The sequence below is a fragment of the Nelusetta ayraudi genome, unplaced genomic scaffold (genome assembly GCF_046127955.1).
Source record: "Nelusetta ayraudi isolate G7.1 ecotype Tasmania unplaced genomic scaffold, CSIRO-AGI_Nayr_v1 ptg000168l, whole genome shotgun sequence".
Taxonomy (NCBI): Eukaryota; Metazoa; Chordata; class Actinopteri; order Tetraodontiformes; family Monacanthidae; genus Nelusetta; species Nelusetta ayraudi.
The window spans coordinates 1972327-1987216 of NW_027466218.1; the positions used below are offsets into that span (position 1 = coordinate 1972327).

General features: G+C 48.5%; 1 protein-coding gene across 4 annotated transcripts; it reads right to left on the minus strand.

The window, feature by feature from the left end:
* Positions 1-407: 407 nt before the first annotated feature.
* Positions 408-14393, minus strand: kiaa1328 (KIAA1328 ortholog). Of its 4 annotated transcripts, none has more exons than XM_076014314.1 (11): positions 14273-14393; positions 13473-13744; positions 13209-13309; positions 12957-13072; positions 8281-8405; positions 6588-6949; positions 6271-6489; positions 6023-6148; positions 5835-5914; positions 5579-5678; positions 408-793 (listed from the first exon to the last, which is right to left on the minus strand). In XM_076014314.1, the coding sequence occupies exons 1-11, from the start codon at positions 14322-14324 to the stop codon at positions 577-579; spliced, it is 1770 nt and encodes a 589-aa protein (XP_075870429.1). In that variant the 5' UTR covers positions 14325-14393; the 3' UTR covers positions 408-576. The 4 variants fall into 4 exon arrangements, with proteins under 4 accessions (XP_075870429.1, XP_075870430.1, XP_075870428.1 ...); XM_076014315.1 differs by having other exon boundaries at positions 6086-6151; XM_076014313.1 differs by having other exon boundaries at positions 6023-6151.
* Between the last annotated feature and the right edge of the window lie 497 nt (positions 14394-14890).

Genomic DNA, 14890 nt, shown 5'->3' on the forward strand with positions numbered 1-14890 from the left:
AAGCTCAGTCGTGTCGCTAGAATCTCATTTTACTTCAAATGGTTTTCAAAAGTGTTCTGGAAAAATCTATTTCCCAACGTCAGCACATACAGAGGGTGTGGTGGGGGGGGGAAATGAATGTTTCGTATTAAGCTTTGCCAGGTTCCTAATGAGCTCAGCTTCTGATTGGGCAGTGCGCTTTGGGCTCCTGCCTCCTGTCTCTCCAGACTGCACCACTCTCTGGTCCCCGAAACTCTCTTTTTGTAATTTTGAATGAATGATGCGTCTCTGCTTATCCCAATAATAAAGCACAGTCTAGAATAAAAGGGTTGCGTGCTGTGTCATCATTGCCCACTTGTTGGCTAGAAGAGAGCAGGTCAGTTCATCCATCAAACACTTTAGATCCAGAAACCTCAACTTGCAGCAGCTGATGTTGAATAAATAACTTTATTTGTTGTAAAAACATATTGGCACCACGGTGAGTCTGGTTTTAAAAAGTCAGTCGAAACTGGAAAAATACAAAAAAGAAAAGTCAACATGTAAAAATCAAGTCACACTGCTCTCGATCTTCTGCTTTGTGTTTGTTTGTCTTCCCAGTCAGCAGATGAAGAAAATGTCCTCCAGTATTCGGCTCTCCTCCGGGTCCTGCAGCGAGTGCTGGAGATAAGAGGCGGCCGGGGTGACGCGGGTCCTGCTGCTCACTGTTCCGGGCATCCGCAGCGACGTCTCTGCCCTTTCCGAGGTGCGGCTGCTGTGTCTGGGCGCAGGGACGGGACTGAGGATGTCCAGTAACTCAACCATAGAAAAGTCCAACCTGGCAAGGAGAGAGGAGGAATGCACCGAGGAGGAAGGTGCGAAGGAGCCAGAGTTGCTAATGAGAACTTTTTATTATTATTTTTTTCATGCAGCGCTGCACCACCTCCCGCATTAAGAGGAGGCGGCGGCGGCGGCAAACCCCGGGATAAACAGCGAGCACGCGCCGGGGCTCCGCTCTACTTGTTAACACAGACGGCGCGAGAGGAAAATCTCTCCTCCACATGGTATCCAAATCTCTTTTCCTGAAGCGTCCACTGAACCCTAAAAGGCGGCGTTAACAAGTAGAAAACCACTGAGGCGTCCCGCCAGAAAAACAAACTTTTTTTTTCTTGTTTTTTTTTTTTTTTTGCAGGTGAGAGAGGGAAAGAGAGAGAGAGAAAGACAGAGAGAGAGAGAGACCTGGCGCTCCTTCCCTCCCTCTCTCCCTCTCTCCCACCCTCCCTCGCTCCGCCAGAATAGAAATGAGGGGATGTGTGTAGTGAAATAAATAAACCAAAACGGGGAAGATTAAGCTAATAGAGATTCAATCCCTCAGTCTGGCTGCCTGGCTCGATAAATTATTCAGCGTGTACACAGGCGAGCGACGGCCATTCCAGATACAAAACATGAATTCTTCAACGCGCTCCGCCGCCGTCGCCAACGCCACTCTCCGTCACGCTTCAGAATCGCCGTCCATTCACTGGCGTCGGGCGCCTTTTTTTTTTTCCACACGAGGCCGACCTTTGACCTCGCGGCGCCTCGACGCAGTGCGGGACGGCGCCGGTCAGGCCGCGTTTTACCTTCGGCTTCCCGCGGACCTTGACACGTCGTGTTTACACGCCGACCCCCGAGGCAAGGCATGACGCTCGCACGAGAAACCATGGGGGGAAAATTGGGGGGGTGGGGGGGGTAGATTTTCTTTCAGGCAACATGAATTAATGTATGAATATGAATCCGAAAGCGAGCCTGTTTCTGTAATTGGCTGTTTTTTTCCCCCTGTATATTGGCTCCTGAAGTGGCTGGAGCTCTGTGTGGGCAGGAGGGACAGCAGAGGGGAAGAGGTGGGGAGGGAGGGAGGGGTAGCGGGTGGGGGAGGGGCTTTGGCCCAGCTTCCTCCTCTCCAAATGTGAGAATTTGCATTTTTATTTGTTGATTTATTTAACGGACAGGGCGCTCAAACAGCCATCCATCAACAAACGACACGTCGGCAATGAATAATGCATCACTTACTGGCGGTCACAATCTATAACAAGGGGGGCGGGTGGGGTGGGGGTGCGGGTGGGGGTGGGGAGGCAGGGGTACAGTTTTGGAGGGGGAGGGGGGGGGCAACAGCGCCACCTAACGAAACGAAAGAACTTTGTTCAGCCGGCTGGGTCGCTGCCGCTGGGTTTTTAATTCGCTGCGACGCCGCCGGCAACAGGTCCCGCGTGCCAGCAACGCCGCACGTCCACGGAAAATCTCTCTTGTGCGCTTCAGCCTTCCGCCTCTAATCACCTTCTAAAAGCCTCCTCCTCCTCCTCCTCCTCCTCCCTCTCCGCCACCCCTCCTCCTCCTCCTCCTCCTCCTCCTCCTCCTCCTCGGGAGGAGCAGTGCATTCTTCCGGCACGATAAACAGTCTCTCTTCATTCTCCCGCTGCACCTGTACCAAATTCAATTTCCACAAAACTCTCCGCCGCGCCGACCATCTCCTTCACACTCCTGAACTTTCCATTTATTTATTTATTTGTTTGTTTATTTCCCCTCCTCCTCCTCCTCTTCCTCCTCACCCAGCTGCTTATTTGGCACCTCGCTTTCATTTGAGATAGCTGTCTCACCCTGGCGCCCCCTTTTCATTTGCAGTCCAAACAGTAAGATAAAAAAAAAAAAAAAAGAGAGAGCGAAAAGGGGGGGAGAAAAAAAAAAACCTATAATGGCCACTGCGTATATGCGGCATGTCAATTTCCCGACCAATCAATAGCAGGCGGGCGCTGGCAGGAAGGATGGAAATGAGATGGGCGGGCAGCGCTGGAACTGTCTCATTACTAACTAGCGTGGGATTCGGGGGAGGATTAAGGAGGTCGCTTAGCGTTAACCCGCCGCTCTGTCGTGCAATTTACACATCAAGACTGAATAGGTTGGGATGAGACGGTGGCGAGGGCGCGCTGTTACCGGGTAAAAGGAGAGAGAGGGGGCAGATCTTCAAACGGCACCGACCTCTTCGGACTCATCGTTTTAGTCTTTATTGAAAAACTATCAAAGCGGTTTCACTTCACAAGTTTTTCAGTACGTATGTGGGAGGTTTTTTTCTTTTTTTTTTTTTTTTTTCAGTGAGTTTTGGCCTCAGGCAGATTTTTAGGTTTTCGAAAAGACGTCTTTCTAGGTTGAAGATGTTTAGGAAATTCTGTTTGCACTTTGGCGACTTTTGTTTGTACAACTCTTTCTCCTGCTCCGGTCGTTTACAGTCACTTGACTTCAGTAGCTGCGTTTCCATTACAGTTTTTCGCAAAATAAAAGTGATGTTTCCAAAATTTCGACAAAGTACAATTGCGATTTGCAGGTGTTTCCATGAAATGGTGCAAAGCGAATAAGCCGTAATCCTCATAAAATCGCGTCCCGCGAGACCCCACTCTGAGGAGGATGGAGGTACAAAGCTTCTCGTATAAATCTGCATTTCAATGTTGTTTGTTGTCAAGAATGGTTTTTACATTTTTCCCTTTGATAACTTGCAAAAGATATTCCGTCTCCTCCTCCGTCCAAACATAATGCCCCGTTTTTTCACTTGAAGTGAACTGGTCACGTCACCCCGTACCTCACGTCCAGTGACGTGGAAATGCAAAAAAGTGTTTCCTTGACACCTTTGCAAAATACCTCCATATGGATACGTCTGGAAAACCTCCTCATGAGAGCGCCAAAACCTTTAGCCATATTTCAGAGGTTTCTTGAGGTTTAGGTGTTTCCATTACCAGTTTGTCATTGCAATATTTAGTTTTTCCGCAATTCCCGGGGTAATGGAAACGCAGCTCTCGTGAGTCTGTGCAGGACTCCCTCTTGCATTCTTCTTGTCTACCGTGTTTCTTTAGGCTTCTGATTGGTCAATGCGTCTTTGCGCTAAGAGGGTTATATCGCCCCCTCATGGTTTGCAGAATGCGTGACTTCCTGCACACGTGGTTGGATTAGTGTGGCGCAGTGGCAATTTAAAAGTTCTGCTGTGCGCAGAGGTTGTTTTTCAGAAGCCAAAATAAAAGTTCTTGGTTTTCAACTCGTCTTTGAATGAGACATATGTCTAATTCAAATCAGCGCTTTGCCAGAGGATCAAACTATTTGAACAGATGCACATGAATAAAAAGAAATCCTTGGTGCAAAAGTCCTCATTGCTAATGGGGAGAAGAAACCCTCTGTGTGCAGTAACGAGCGCGGCTATTTTAATAGGCTTTGGTGGAGTAAATGGATGGTAATGGGAGCCGATCGCTCGGATCCCCAGTTGGAAATAAAGGGCATCTGCCGGAGCTCACAGTTCAGCCTGGGCCTCTCGCCGCTTTGTTAAGGAGCTGCTTTACTGCTAAACTTTGGGCGGCTCTGACAAAACATCCTCCAGGACGAGGAGTGTGTTACAAATTCTCTGTCTGCCAACAAACGGAGCTCTCACGCAGGGAACTCTGATATTACCCCGGAGGAGAGGAGCACATCGATTTTTGGGGAGTGGATATTCATTTTTAGAAATGAAGGTTTGCACATTGATTACAGCATCTGATATTTGGTGAAACTCCAACAATATTTTCGACTCTTTTTTTTTGTCCAAAAGGAGCAGGCTGACAAAACTCGGGGAGCTATTAAATTAAAACCAATCGGAACGTTGGATTTCCTTCAGTGTCAGGAATCTGTTCATTGGACTGATGCTACGTTTCTCCATTTTTATTTATAGATTACCGTCTCTCCATTTCTCTGGATATAACTGGACGCTTTGCATTATCATTATTGATTCCCAAAGCAAAGTTCATTGCTGGGTCTGTTGTTGCTTCTCTGCTTTGCATCGTCTGTATGTTTGCAAATCCTCCTCGATGATTCATTCCCGTCCTCAACAACTTCTCCTTTTTAGCTGCTCCGGTTTGAACATTTTCCCTCTGAATCTGCTCCTCTGACTCACCCCCTGCTCAACCTTAAACACCCCTTTAATGCCTCTTCCTCGCTCTTGCATTCTTTCCCTCATTACTGTGCTGAAAAGAGATGGGAGGCCGGCGTGTGCATCCAGAAGTCTGTTCAATCACACCTGCTGCCGAGTCCCTGCTAGGCCGGCTAATGGAACGCAGCGGGTCTCCTGACAGGCCGGCCACCGCGCTCGCTAGCCCAGTAAAAAGCTTCATTTAATTTCTCACGGCTCGAGGAAAGTTAGCTGGGCTAAGAAAAGGCGTCATTTAGTCTCTGGCAGTGCAGCGACTGCAAGGAAGAAAAAAAGACTGAAGATTTAAATTTTGTGCCTGTGCTACTTTTATATGTTCCAATAATTCTGGGAGACAAAAAAAAAAGCCCCGAATGCCAACAAGGTCAGAGGGAACTAATGAAATAGTGCAGCCACACAATATTTTATTGTACAGCAGCAGCCAGACGGAGATGGCCAAGAGCAGAACTCCCTGAGAGGAGGAGAATCGTTCGCCCTGAACACTGTCCCGGGTTTTAAAATAGCCCAGACTAATTCCTCTCTGCCGTGGTCTCTCTGTTTGTCTGGAATGGTAAACAGCGCCGTAATGCTTTGTTTATCCACGAGCTCCGAGAACAAATGGCAAACTGTCATGAAATGCTTTCCCCCAGGCCCCGCAGGACGTCTTACCTGGCCTCGGGGGTCTCAGACACCGCGGCGGGCTTAGTCGGGCTCGGCTGTGACTTAGCAGGAGACGTGGCCACATCCTTCCTGGATGGCTTTAGGGCCTCTGTTTTGGGAGAAGGAGTCGCGCGGCATTAGCGCAGGCTACCAACACTTTGCATGCACGTCATGGGCACAAAGAAGTGCTTCAAGCAACCCCGGCCACACTTTAAAAACAACGTTTTCCTTTGTTGTGCGCGTCACTCCGACCGATCAAACTCACCGCTGCTGCGATGCTGCGGAGCTCGGACAGTTTGTGAGCACTTCTCATGCAAATTCCTCCCCGCTGCGTCTTCAGACACACTGCCATGCACAAACACGACATAATAGAACATTGACTTTGTGCCTTTATATGTGTATGGCATACATTAGATCATATCAGGGAGAAAGAAAGAAAGAAAGCAGGCATACAGAGACTGATTTCCCCCGGCTGAACGTGTTGCGCTGAAGGTGTGAGCGGCCGACTGACTGCACCTGCTGGGCAGCTGTTGGTGAGACGGAGCCCCGTTCTGCTCATCTCCATTAATATAGTCGGCGCTGCTGGAATCAGATTAGGGAGAGCAGAGAAGCACCTCAGGAGGGACGGCATGCATAAATACGCTGCTACCTGTATCCAGTGACTCAACATGTGACCCGAGCAGCTTTCCTACTGGTCCTACCCGCTGCTGCGGAGCCGCGACTGGTTCAGCAGCTGACTCTGCCTGTCCAGCCGCTCCTCCTGCTCGGCCAGCCGCTCCTGCAGCCTCTCCCTCTCCACCTCCAGCTGCATCTTCTGCAGCAGCAGCTGATGCCTCTTCACCTCCCAGTCCTCGTGACCCAGCGCCGGCGTTTTCAGGGCGTCCTTGACCTCCGAGCCGGGAGCGTTTCCAGCACGGAGCCTTCAAGGGGGGAAAAGTACATCTAGTTTCCATTGATTTGCTCATTTTGCTCTCCATGAACTAGATGATTTTGTTGGCTGTCGCAGTCGTCGCGGTACCTTTGGGACGAGGCGGCAGTGCAGCCGCTCTCCAGAACTGCGTCGTCGCACCTTTCGCATCGCTGTCTCCTGCTGTCTCGAGAGCGGCACCTGCAGCGCAAACATCCTCGGTTTGACTGTGAGTGCGGCTCCCTGCACTCTGCTGCCTGGCGTCTCGCTGCTGTGCCTGGACTGGACGCGGCGGCGCAGCGGGGGTGAGGGGAGGGCTTGCCACGCGTCGGGCCCGGCGGTCTTTCACCACCGCACTTCCTGTGCAGGCGAGGCTGCCGAGAGGCAGCGAGGTCGAGGTAGGAGCCGTCCAACAGTGAGACGCTGGATCTGCCTGTGGACGTCCTGCTGGAGGTTTCCCCACAGCTGAGAGCCTGGGCACATAGAGTGAACCATGAAGGCATGTTGGTTACATACTGCCAGAATGCTGATGTCAAGTAGTTTGTAACAATGTTACCTGGCAGATAGAACATTTCCTGCATCCCTTGGATCTATCCAACACATAGGTGTCAAACTCTGGCCCACGGGCCAAATTTGGCCAGCAGTGTAACTATATTTGGCCTGCGAGGTTTTGTATACAATTGGGGATTTGTATACAATACAAATCCCAGAATGCTCTGCTGGTATTTTGGCGCCTCAATCAGGATAGGACGTTCAGTGAAGGGTATTATTATTATTATTATTATCATTATTATTATTACTTCATTCATTGGTTTATTGTTGAAATATCCTGCAGTTGTGAAAGTCACCACTCTCGTAGCAGGTTCTGCTACAAGTAGATTGTTGAGTGATTGTTGGCTAAATGGACTTTCATAGCTGAGGTCTGTGCAAAGCGAAGTCTGATGTGGAAGGTTTGTGCAACTGGAGAACCAAGCACATTCCGTTTCTAAGAGTCTACTGTTGTGATAGAAACTTGCACATTCTAACTTTACCAGTACCACTCCCTGCAAGATCTGAAAGATCTTTTCAGCTCAAAAGTTTTCACTCTTCCCGGTTACAATGACAGCTACTGAGAGCTGCTATAACACAGGTGACAGAGCAAAGCTGCATCTTGTCTCAAGACATCGAGAGCAGACAGTGACAGAAACACCGGAGCCGCCGTCGCCACCCTGCTGCTGCTGCTGCTGCTGGTGCTGCTGCTGCCACTGCTGCCGCTGCTCTACTCTGCGGCTAATGATGTTTGGGCAGAGCCGTGTTTTTTGCAGCACTAATTTTAATCATCCCTCACAACAGCAAGCCCGAATGGGAAGCTGCAGAATCTGTACAGACGATCGGTGGCGGCGGTGCATAGCAGGTAGCTGTGAGCCAAGGTCGGGTTTTTTATTATGAGATAAACATGAGGAGAAAAGCCCATCTTGGAGTTGTCTGGGAAGAGAGTGTGACTAATTTGGTCGGGGTCAGAGTGCAGGCAAACACACATTATTCAGAGCAAGTGCGGGACAATGAGGGGGAGCCAAGTCATCCATTCTTCCAGAGCCGCGACTGCGAGAGGCGTCTGCGCTTGTGAAGTGTCACCTTGAGAGTTTCCTCAGTGCTGCCGACATATCAAACCAGGGGGACTGAAGAGGGCTTCCATAGTGATTTGCTCTGAATTATTGCAGCCCTCGGCAGTAGGACAAGGTGCTCCTTGCATGTGTTTCAAACAGATGTGTTTTTGTTCTTCCTCACAGGTGTTGGAGTTAGACGGTGGCACTTTGTATCTTACCTTGCTGAGAGCTGCTTCCTGGCTGAGCTGTGCGATGGACTGATTGAGCTGCGCCTGTTGCTGAGAGAGGTACTGCTGGTAGAGTCCGAGCAGCTCCTGGCACTCTTTGTACTGCTGCTGCATGCCTGCAGGACAAGAGGTCAAGGAGATTGCGCAGTAAGTAAGTCAATTGAACGCAACCGTGCTGAACCTTGAACCTTGAGAGCGTGCGATGGATTCAACAGAGAACCAAACGGGAAGATGATGTTGAAAAGCAAAAAAATAAATAAATGAATTGCCCTGCCGCCTGCAGCCTCGCTCCACTGATAAAAACGCTTTTCAGCCAACGACCGTCTTGTTAAAGAACAAATACTTTGCAGCAACCTAATTGGGGGGAAAAAAGCAAAAAAAAACGAAACTAGTGAATGCTGCCGGAAGTAGATTGACAATCAGAGAGAAACCCTGGTTTCCTGCAGTCAATTACACGGCGGAGCAGCCGGGCAGAGGGAAAAGAGGAAGAGTTGAAAACACGAGTGGAGACGAGGCCAGAAAAATCAAAGTCGTGGTTGTTGTTGTTGTTGTGGCACAGAGCTCGCACCATCTGGGTCCGTCCAAGATGTGTCGAGCCGAGCCGAGCCGGCCAGTGACGTGCCAGGCCGCCTGCCAGACAGAGAGCTGGCAGCCACGGCCAAACTAATCTGGAGCTGAAACACTGCTGCGCCTCAGGACTCGACTAATGACAGCGGCGGCGGCGGCACCACACCACCAGCACCGGCACCGGCACATAGCAAGATAACGAGGGCGAGAACCGAGAGGCACTGTGTGTGTGTGTGTGTGTGCGCGTGTGTGCGTGTGCGCGCCGGCGACTTTGCACGCGTTCACTAATCAACCTCAGTCCAACTTATTCCCTCCTAGTAGTGACGCATGCAGTCACAGCGAGACACGAGCACACACACAGTTTCCCCACCTGGCCTGTAAAAAAAAAAAAAAAAAAAGCTCGCACACAAAACATCACAACACACAACACACACACACACACACACACACACACACACACACACACACACACACACACACACACACACACACACACACACACACACACACACACACACACACAGAGTCCTACCCAGGCTGACCTTAAAAGAGTGTTCCTCAAAGCCATATCTTTTTATGATGTTGGCCCCGCTCCCCCCCAGCTGATGAGTTTCTCAGCATCCGTTTGAAAAAAAGAAAAAAAAAAGAAAAGGCCCATTCAAAGAGAAAATCAGAGTTCAAAGTAGAGTCTTATTGAAGGAATAGTTGGCAGAACACTCCATAAGAAAACGCTTTGGTTCTTAGAGGACTTCAATCAGGCGCAGGAAATGAAACAGAGAGGGGGGGCAGAGCGAGAGGAGCAGGGACGACTCGGAATGGAGGAGCAGACAGCAGACGGATGCGATGCAGCGGCTTCCATAAATATTGGGAGAAATGGGTGGAAACCGTCCGTCCTGGCCGAGGCTCCCGCCACCGCCGCGCTGATAATGCCCGTGGAAGTAGTTCCATACGGGGGAAGCTGGAGGACATCGCAAGGACATCGCATCGTGTACACCTGCGCATTTAGGTCTATTTATGCAGTATAAATAAGGCCCTCCGAAAGGGAAAGAGGCGCCGAATACGTTTATGCACGGCGGCGGCTCAGTCAAAGATAGAGAGAGAGCTGCGGGGCCTTTTGGTCCAAACATGCTCGTGTTTCACCAGATTTGCATAAAAACATAATTTCGGCATTATTTTTTTCACCGGAAATGTTCTAAAAAAAAAAGAACCTAACCTAAATATTCACACATCAGCGGAGGGCTGCAGCAGCGCAGCTCCCTGACGCCGTAGATGCAGGTGGGTTTATGTGGCTGCTGACAGGCCGACGCTGCAACTGGACAGCAAATGCCTGGTAATCTGAACCGAGTGGGGCGACGCTGATAAGATTCCACCCCTCTGCCCGCCGCCGCCACGCTAAACACGCTTCACCCACAGCCTTGGGTGTCAGCCAATGAGGGCCGAGGCACCCTGCAAGCCCCCCCGGGTTTACACCGGAGCCGCAGAGTGCCAACAATGACTTACTCCTCCCCCCCCTTTGCTCCAAAAATACTCAAAATCAAGGGCTTAGGTTGAAGAGGCTTCAGACAGGGCCTGTCAAAATGATTCACTTCCCTGTCAGGCCGGGGCTCAAATGAAATAATGAAATCCACTTCAAGGTGGAACAAATTTGCACAGGAGGGGAGGGGGGGTGTGTGTGTGTGTGGAGGGAGAATATTTTAAAGCCTGCGCTAGCACGGCGCCGCCGCAACCGCGCCTCACAGATTGAGTCTGAGCAGCAATGTGAGCGCAACAGGGGGGCGGAGTCTGGTGTGTGTGTGTGTGTGTGTGTGTGTGTGGACGGGGAGCCATGATGGAGAATTAATAGGGAGAGACAGCCGACAGCCGATCGCGGCCTGAGTAGCACCTGATCGGGACGGGAGGCGGGAGTGCACGTCGCACCGCAACACGTCGATCAATAATATGCAAAAGAAGGCTGATTATCATTTTACAAAATGTTCTTTTGAAAGCCCATCAGGTTCACCCCAAACTTCGACTCCTGTAACGCCGATAAAAACACAAGCACCTGAAATCTGTCGCGTCTCCTTCATTGCAAATGACTCCACATCGACTTAACGCCCGACTGGACGCCACGCCAATGATTCATCAAGCGGGGAAAAAGTGCTTTGCAGTTGGATCTCGTCAGAAAAGCTTTGAGGCAGAACCAAACTTCAGACATCACTAACCAACCGCCATTTGCACATTACTACAGCTATCACTGCTTTTTTTTTCTTTTTTTTTTACCATGAACCAAATTATATCTAACTTGTAAAAAAAAAAAAAAAAAAAACATTTCAAAATTTCAGAACGCCCAGCGAGCCTGTAGGTTGGAATCAGTTCTCCAACCGCATGATGGGAGAAAACTGTGTTTTTAATCAAACCGCAGCCCACCTTGACTCCCGCTAACAACACGTGGCGTCTGTTTAATGTCCTTACAGGATTCTCATTGTTGTCGTCCTCTCTTTCTCGGGCCCGCAGGACTTCCTCCATTTGTTTCAACTCAATAAATGGCATTAGCCTCAGCACCCGGACAGCGTGCTGCTAATGCCACCTTGACTTCTGTCTGGACCGATGTGCCTTCAAGTACAAAGGCCTCCTCCCTATCTGAAATACAAATGCGGCTCTGCTTGCCAGACGCCTCCAAATGTCAGCCCGAACACCACAAATATCAAGGGTGCTTTTTATCCCCCTCCCCTCTCATCCTGGGTGGCTCGGGGCTAAGGTATAGCCGTACATTCTTTATAGCCCTGACAACCCCGAATCTTGGTTAGATAAGATAAGCGGAGGCATAATGGAATTAGCCCTGACAAGACTCTCATTCAGTGTGTTTGCCTTTGGTGTCTCCTTAACCTTTCACAGAAGTGCCAGAACCGGTGAGGAGTCTTCATGGCTCCTGCACACACACTTTAAGAGACTGCAATACTGCTACCCACCACCGCCACCCTCCCACCCCCCCGCACCCTGAGGTGCTTGGATCCAAACACTTTTTTTCCTCTCAAATACCTTTTTAATGGAGTTTAGAAGTTTGGTGTAAATGCCAAGTCTCCGAGCCAAAGTGCCTTTAATTGAGTTGTGCTATCCTAATTTTCTCCGCCGCCATTGCCAATCGTGCAATTTACCAGCCGAGTCAATTACTCTTCATATTTTGCAGGGTTTTTTAAACCCTAATTGACTGCTGCTCATGCTGTGGTCTGACCTGAGCAGAATTGTTATGAAGATTGCGGGCGAATCAGGGGCTGTAATAAACAACATACCATCCGTGCAAACTCTGCCACTTCCCTAAACAGCCAGTGACCTTCCTCATCTCGTTTTGGAAAGGACCAAACAGGGTAGGATGTGCAGTTTAAAGGCCTCAAGCAAAATCAAGCCAATGTGGAAGGATTCAGAAGTTTTCCTGCAAATATATAAAATGTTCTTGAAATTAACAGACTTTTTTTTTTCCCAGCAATGACTCAAGATGTTTTGTATGCAATACTTCCAAGCATTCATTTGCATTCAATGGAAGAGGAAATAGTTTGATCACTGAAAATAAACGTTTATAATGATTAACGCAGGGTTACAGAAGGGCCATGTTACCCAGAACATGGGTGTGCTGTGGGTTGCATGATTTTGCCCCAACATCAGAAAATATGGATTAAAAACAACATTGTTTGTCATATGCTATCTAGCAATATGCGGCTAAATTTAACAGACTGGGCTTTTTAATGATCTTGAATATTGTAGAAATATTTATTAAACCAGGCACAGATGTAAAGGGGAGACGACTGAATAAACAGACACATCGCACTGAGCCGTTGAAAAGTTACACAAACAGCCAAGCAGATATCAGTTGTCTTCCATAAATCTTCCCAATCCCAGGTATCAAACTGAAGGAGCTCAAGCAGACTTTACAGTCTTGTGTGAGACAATAGTGCCCTCTGCAGATCAGGTTGTGGAATGACACACTGCTCAAGAGTACCCATAGAGGCTCCAAAGCTCTTATTATTATTAATTTCTTTGTTTTATAAGTTTTGTCTTGTTTCATTTTGTTTGAAGCCCTCTGGACCGTCGGTGTGTGAATGTTTAATGTTATTTTAGAAGCATACTTTCTCTCTCGTGTGCAATCAGCAGGTTCTGTTGTTCCAGCTGCTGGATCTTGCGCTCAAACGTTTCCTGCTCATCCTTCAGACGCTGCACTGACTCTTCTTTCTCCTCGCTGACTCTGGGAAATTGGAAATTAAAGGCAGGCAGGTGGTACATCAGTAATTAAAAGAGTGAAATGACGATGAGCAATAAGTTCCATTTGTAGATTCGTTTCAAGGATTACACTCGCAGCTGCTGGCTTTCGTCACTGTTACCTGGCGAGTTCTTCAATGAGGCTTGCAATCCGGCGCTTATCTTCAGGACAGAGGTCTTTTAAAGAGACCAGACTCTTGGCACCATTGGTCTCCAAGATTTGCTGTGCAAATAATGAGCAAGGTCAGCACAAAACAAATCATTTAAAACATATATCCTTGCATTCAGATCATCAAAATGTTTTCCTAAATATGTAAGGATGCTATTTTTGATGAGAGAAGGAAGGGGAGAGAAAGGAGGACATATAAATACAAATACGGGTTTACCTTTGCCTGGGGGTAAATGGTGTTTGGAGTGGTGTTTGTAAACGGTGCAGGGAAGAATGACTCCTCAGCAGGCCGCTGATGGACGGACTCCTCGTCCACAGGATAAAACACAGAGTGCTTCCTCTGTGACAGGCTGTGTCTCTTTAGTTTGGTCTTATTCTTGCAGCTGGAGCCCTGCCTGCTCGTCATCCTGGCCCCTATGTCACTGGACGTGCTGCTGCTGTCTGAGCCACAGTCGAAGTGGAGGCGAGTCTTCGTCTGCCCTCCCACTTCTGCAATAGTTTGTGCAAAGGACAGAAGAGGAAGCGGTGTGAGCCACGCAAACCTTTCACACGGCGATCAGAGAAAGGATAGTAAGGGTGCTTTGCTTTGAAAAAAAAAAAAAAAAAAAAGCAGAAGACAGTTCCTCGTCTAAAGTTTGCAAATTGCGTCACGATGTAAGTGGTGAAAAACACAAGTGACGGTAAAGTCATCTTCTGCTTTTTAAGTCGTCAACATTATAAGAAACAACATAGTTTAATGAAAATGCCGATTAAACAGTTACACACGACTTGTCAAACCATTGCGTACATTCCAACTTCGGCAGGAAAAACAAAGGGCAAATTTCACCACTTGTATGAGTTTTACAGTAGCCAAAACAAACTTAATGCGAGCCTTCACCGAGAAGAAGTGGCAGCTTTTATCACTGCAAATCTTGTTGGGCGAATCACGGACCCATTCCAACTTTACGTGAGACAGCCACGAATGGCTGAAAAACAAAGCGGCTACTATTACAGTTTCATAGAGTTTAATAGACGCACCGCTGCTGGTCCACAACATCCCAGAATTCACACCTCCCGCTGCCGCCGCCATGTTGAATCAACCGCCGCCGGCCACTCCCGGCGAACCCAGCGTTGCTAGGGGCTGCAGGCCCCGCCCTTCTCTTCAAAACCAGCCTCCGATTGGCTTCGCTGCGTGGACGCGGATTCTTATTGGTTGAAAACCGCGTCAACTGTTTGGCAAATCAGCTGGTGCCGCTTCCTCCGTGTTCAGGAAGCGAGATTTTTTTTTTCTCTAGTAGGAAATAGGGATAACTACGCCCCGAACTCAATTGATTGGTCGCTGCACAGTCTCTCACTTGTACCTCGAGTGCGCCACCTTTGGTGGCTGAAGGATAATCATATTGATTATCCGCGCCATAGGCAACAGTTTACTTTAAAGTTTAAACAATATGTAGCGTCTGTGGACAACATAAAGCAAGCCTCAAGACCCATTTATTCACTCTTGTTTTTAAATTTCAGCGTTAATATTAATTTCCGCATTATCTTGAAAGTGTTATATATATTCTCATTGTAAAGTTTTAAACGTTTTTATTGTTTGATGTTTTTTACATTTCATTTCTGTTTTGTTAATCATTTGTGCTTTTTCTTGTTACACTC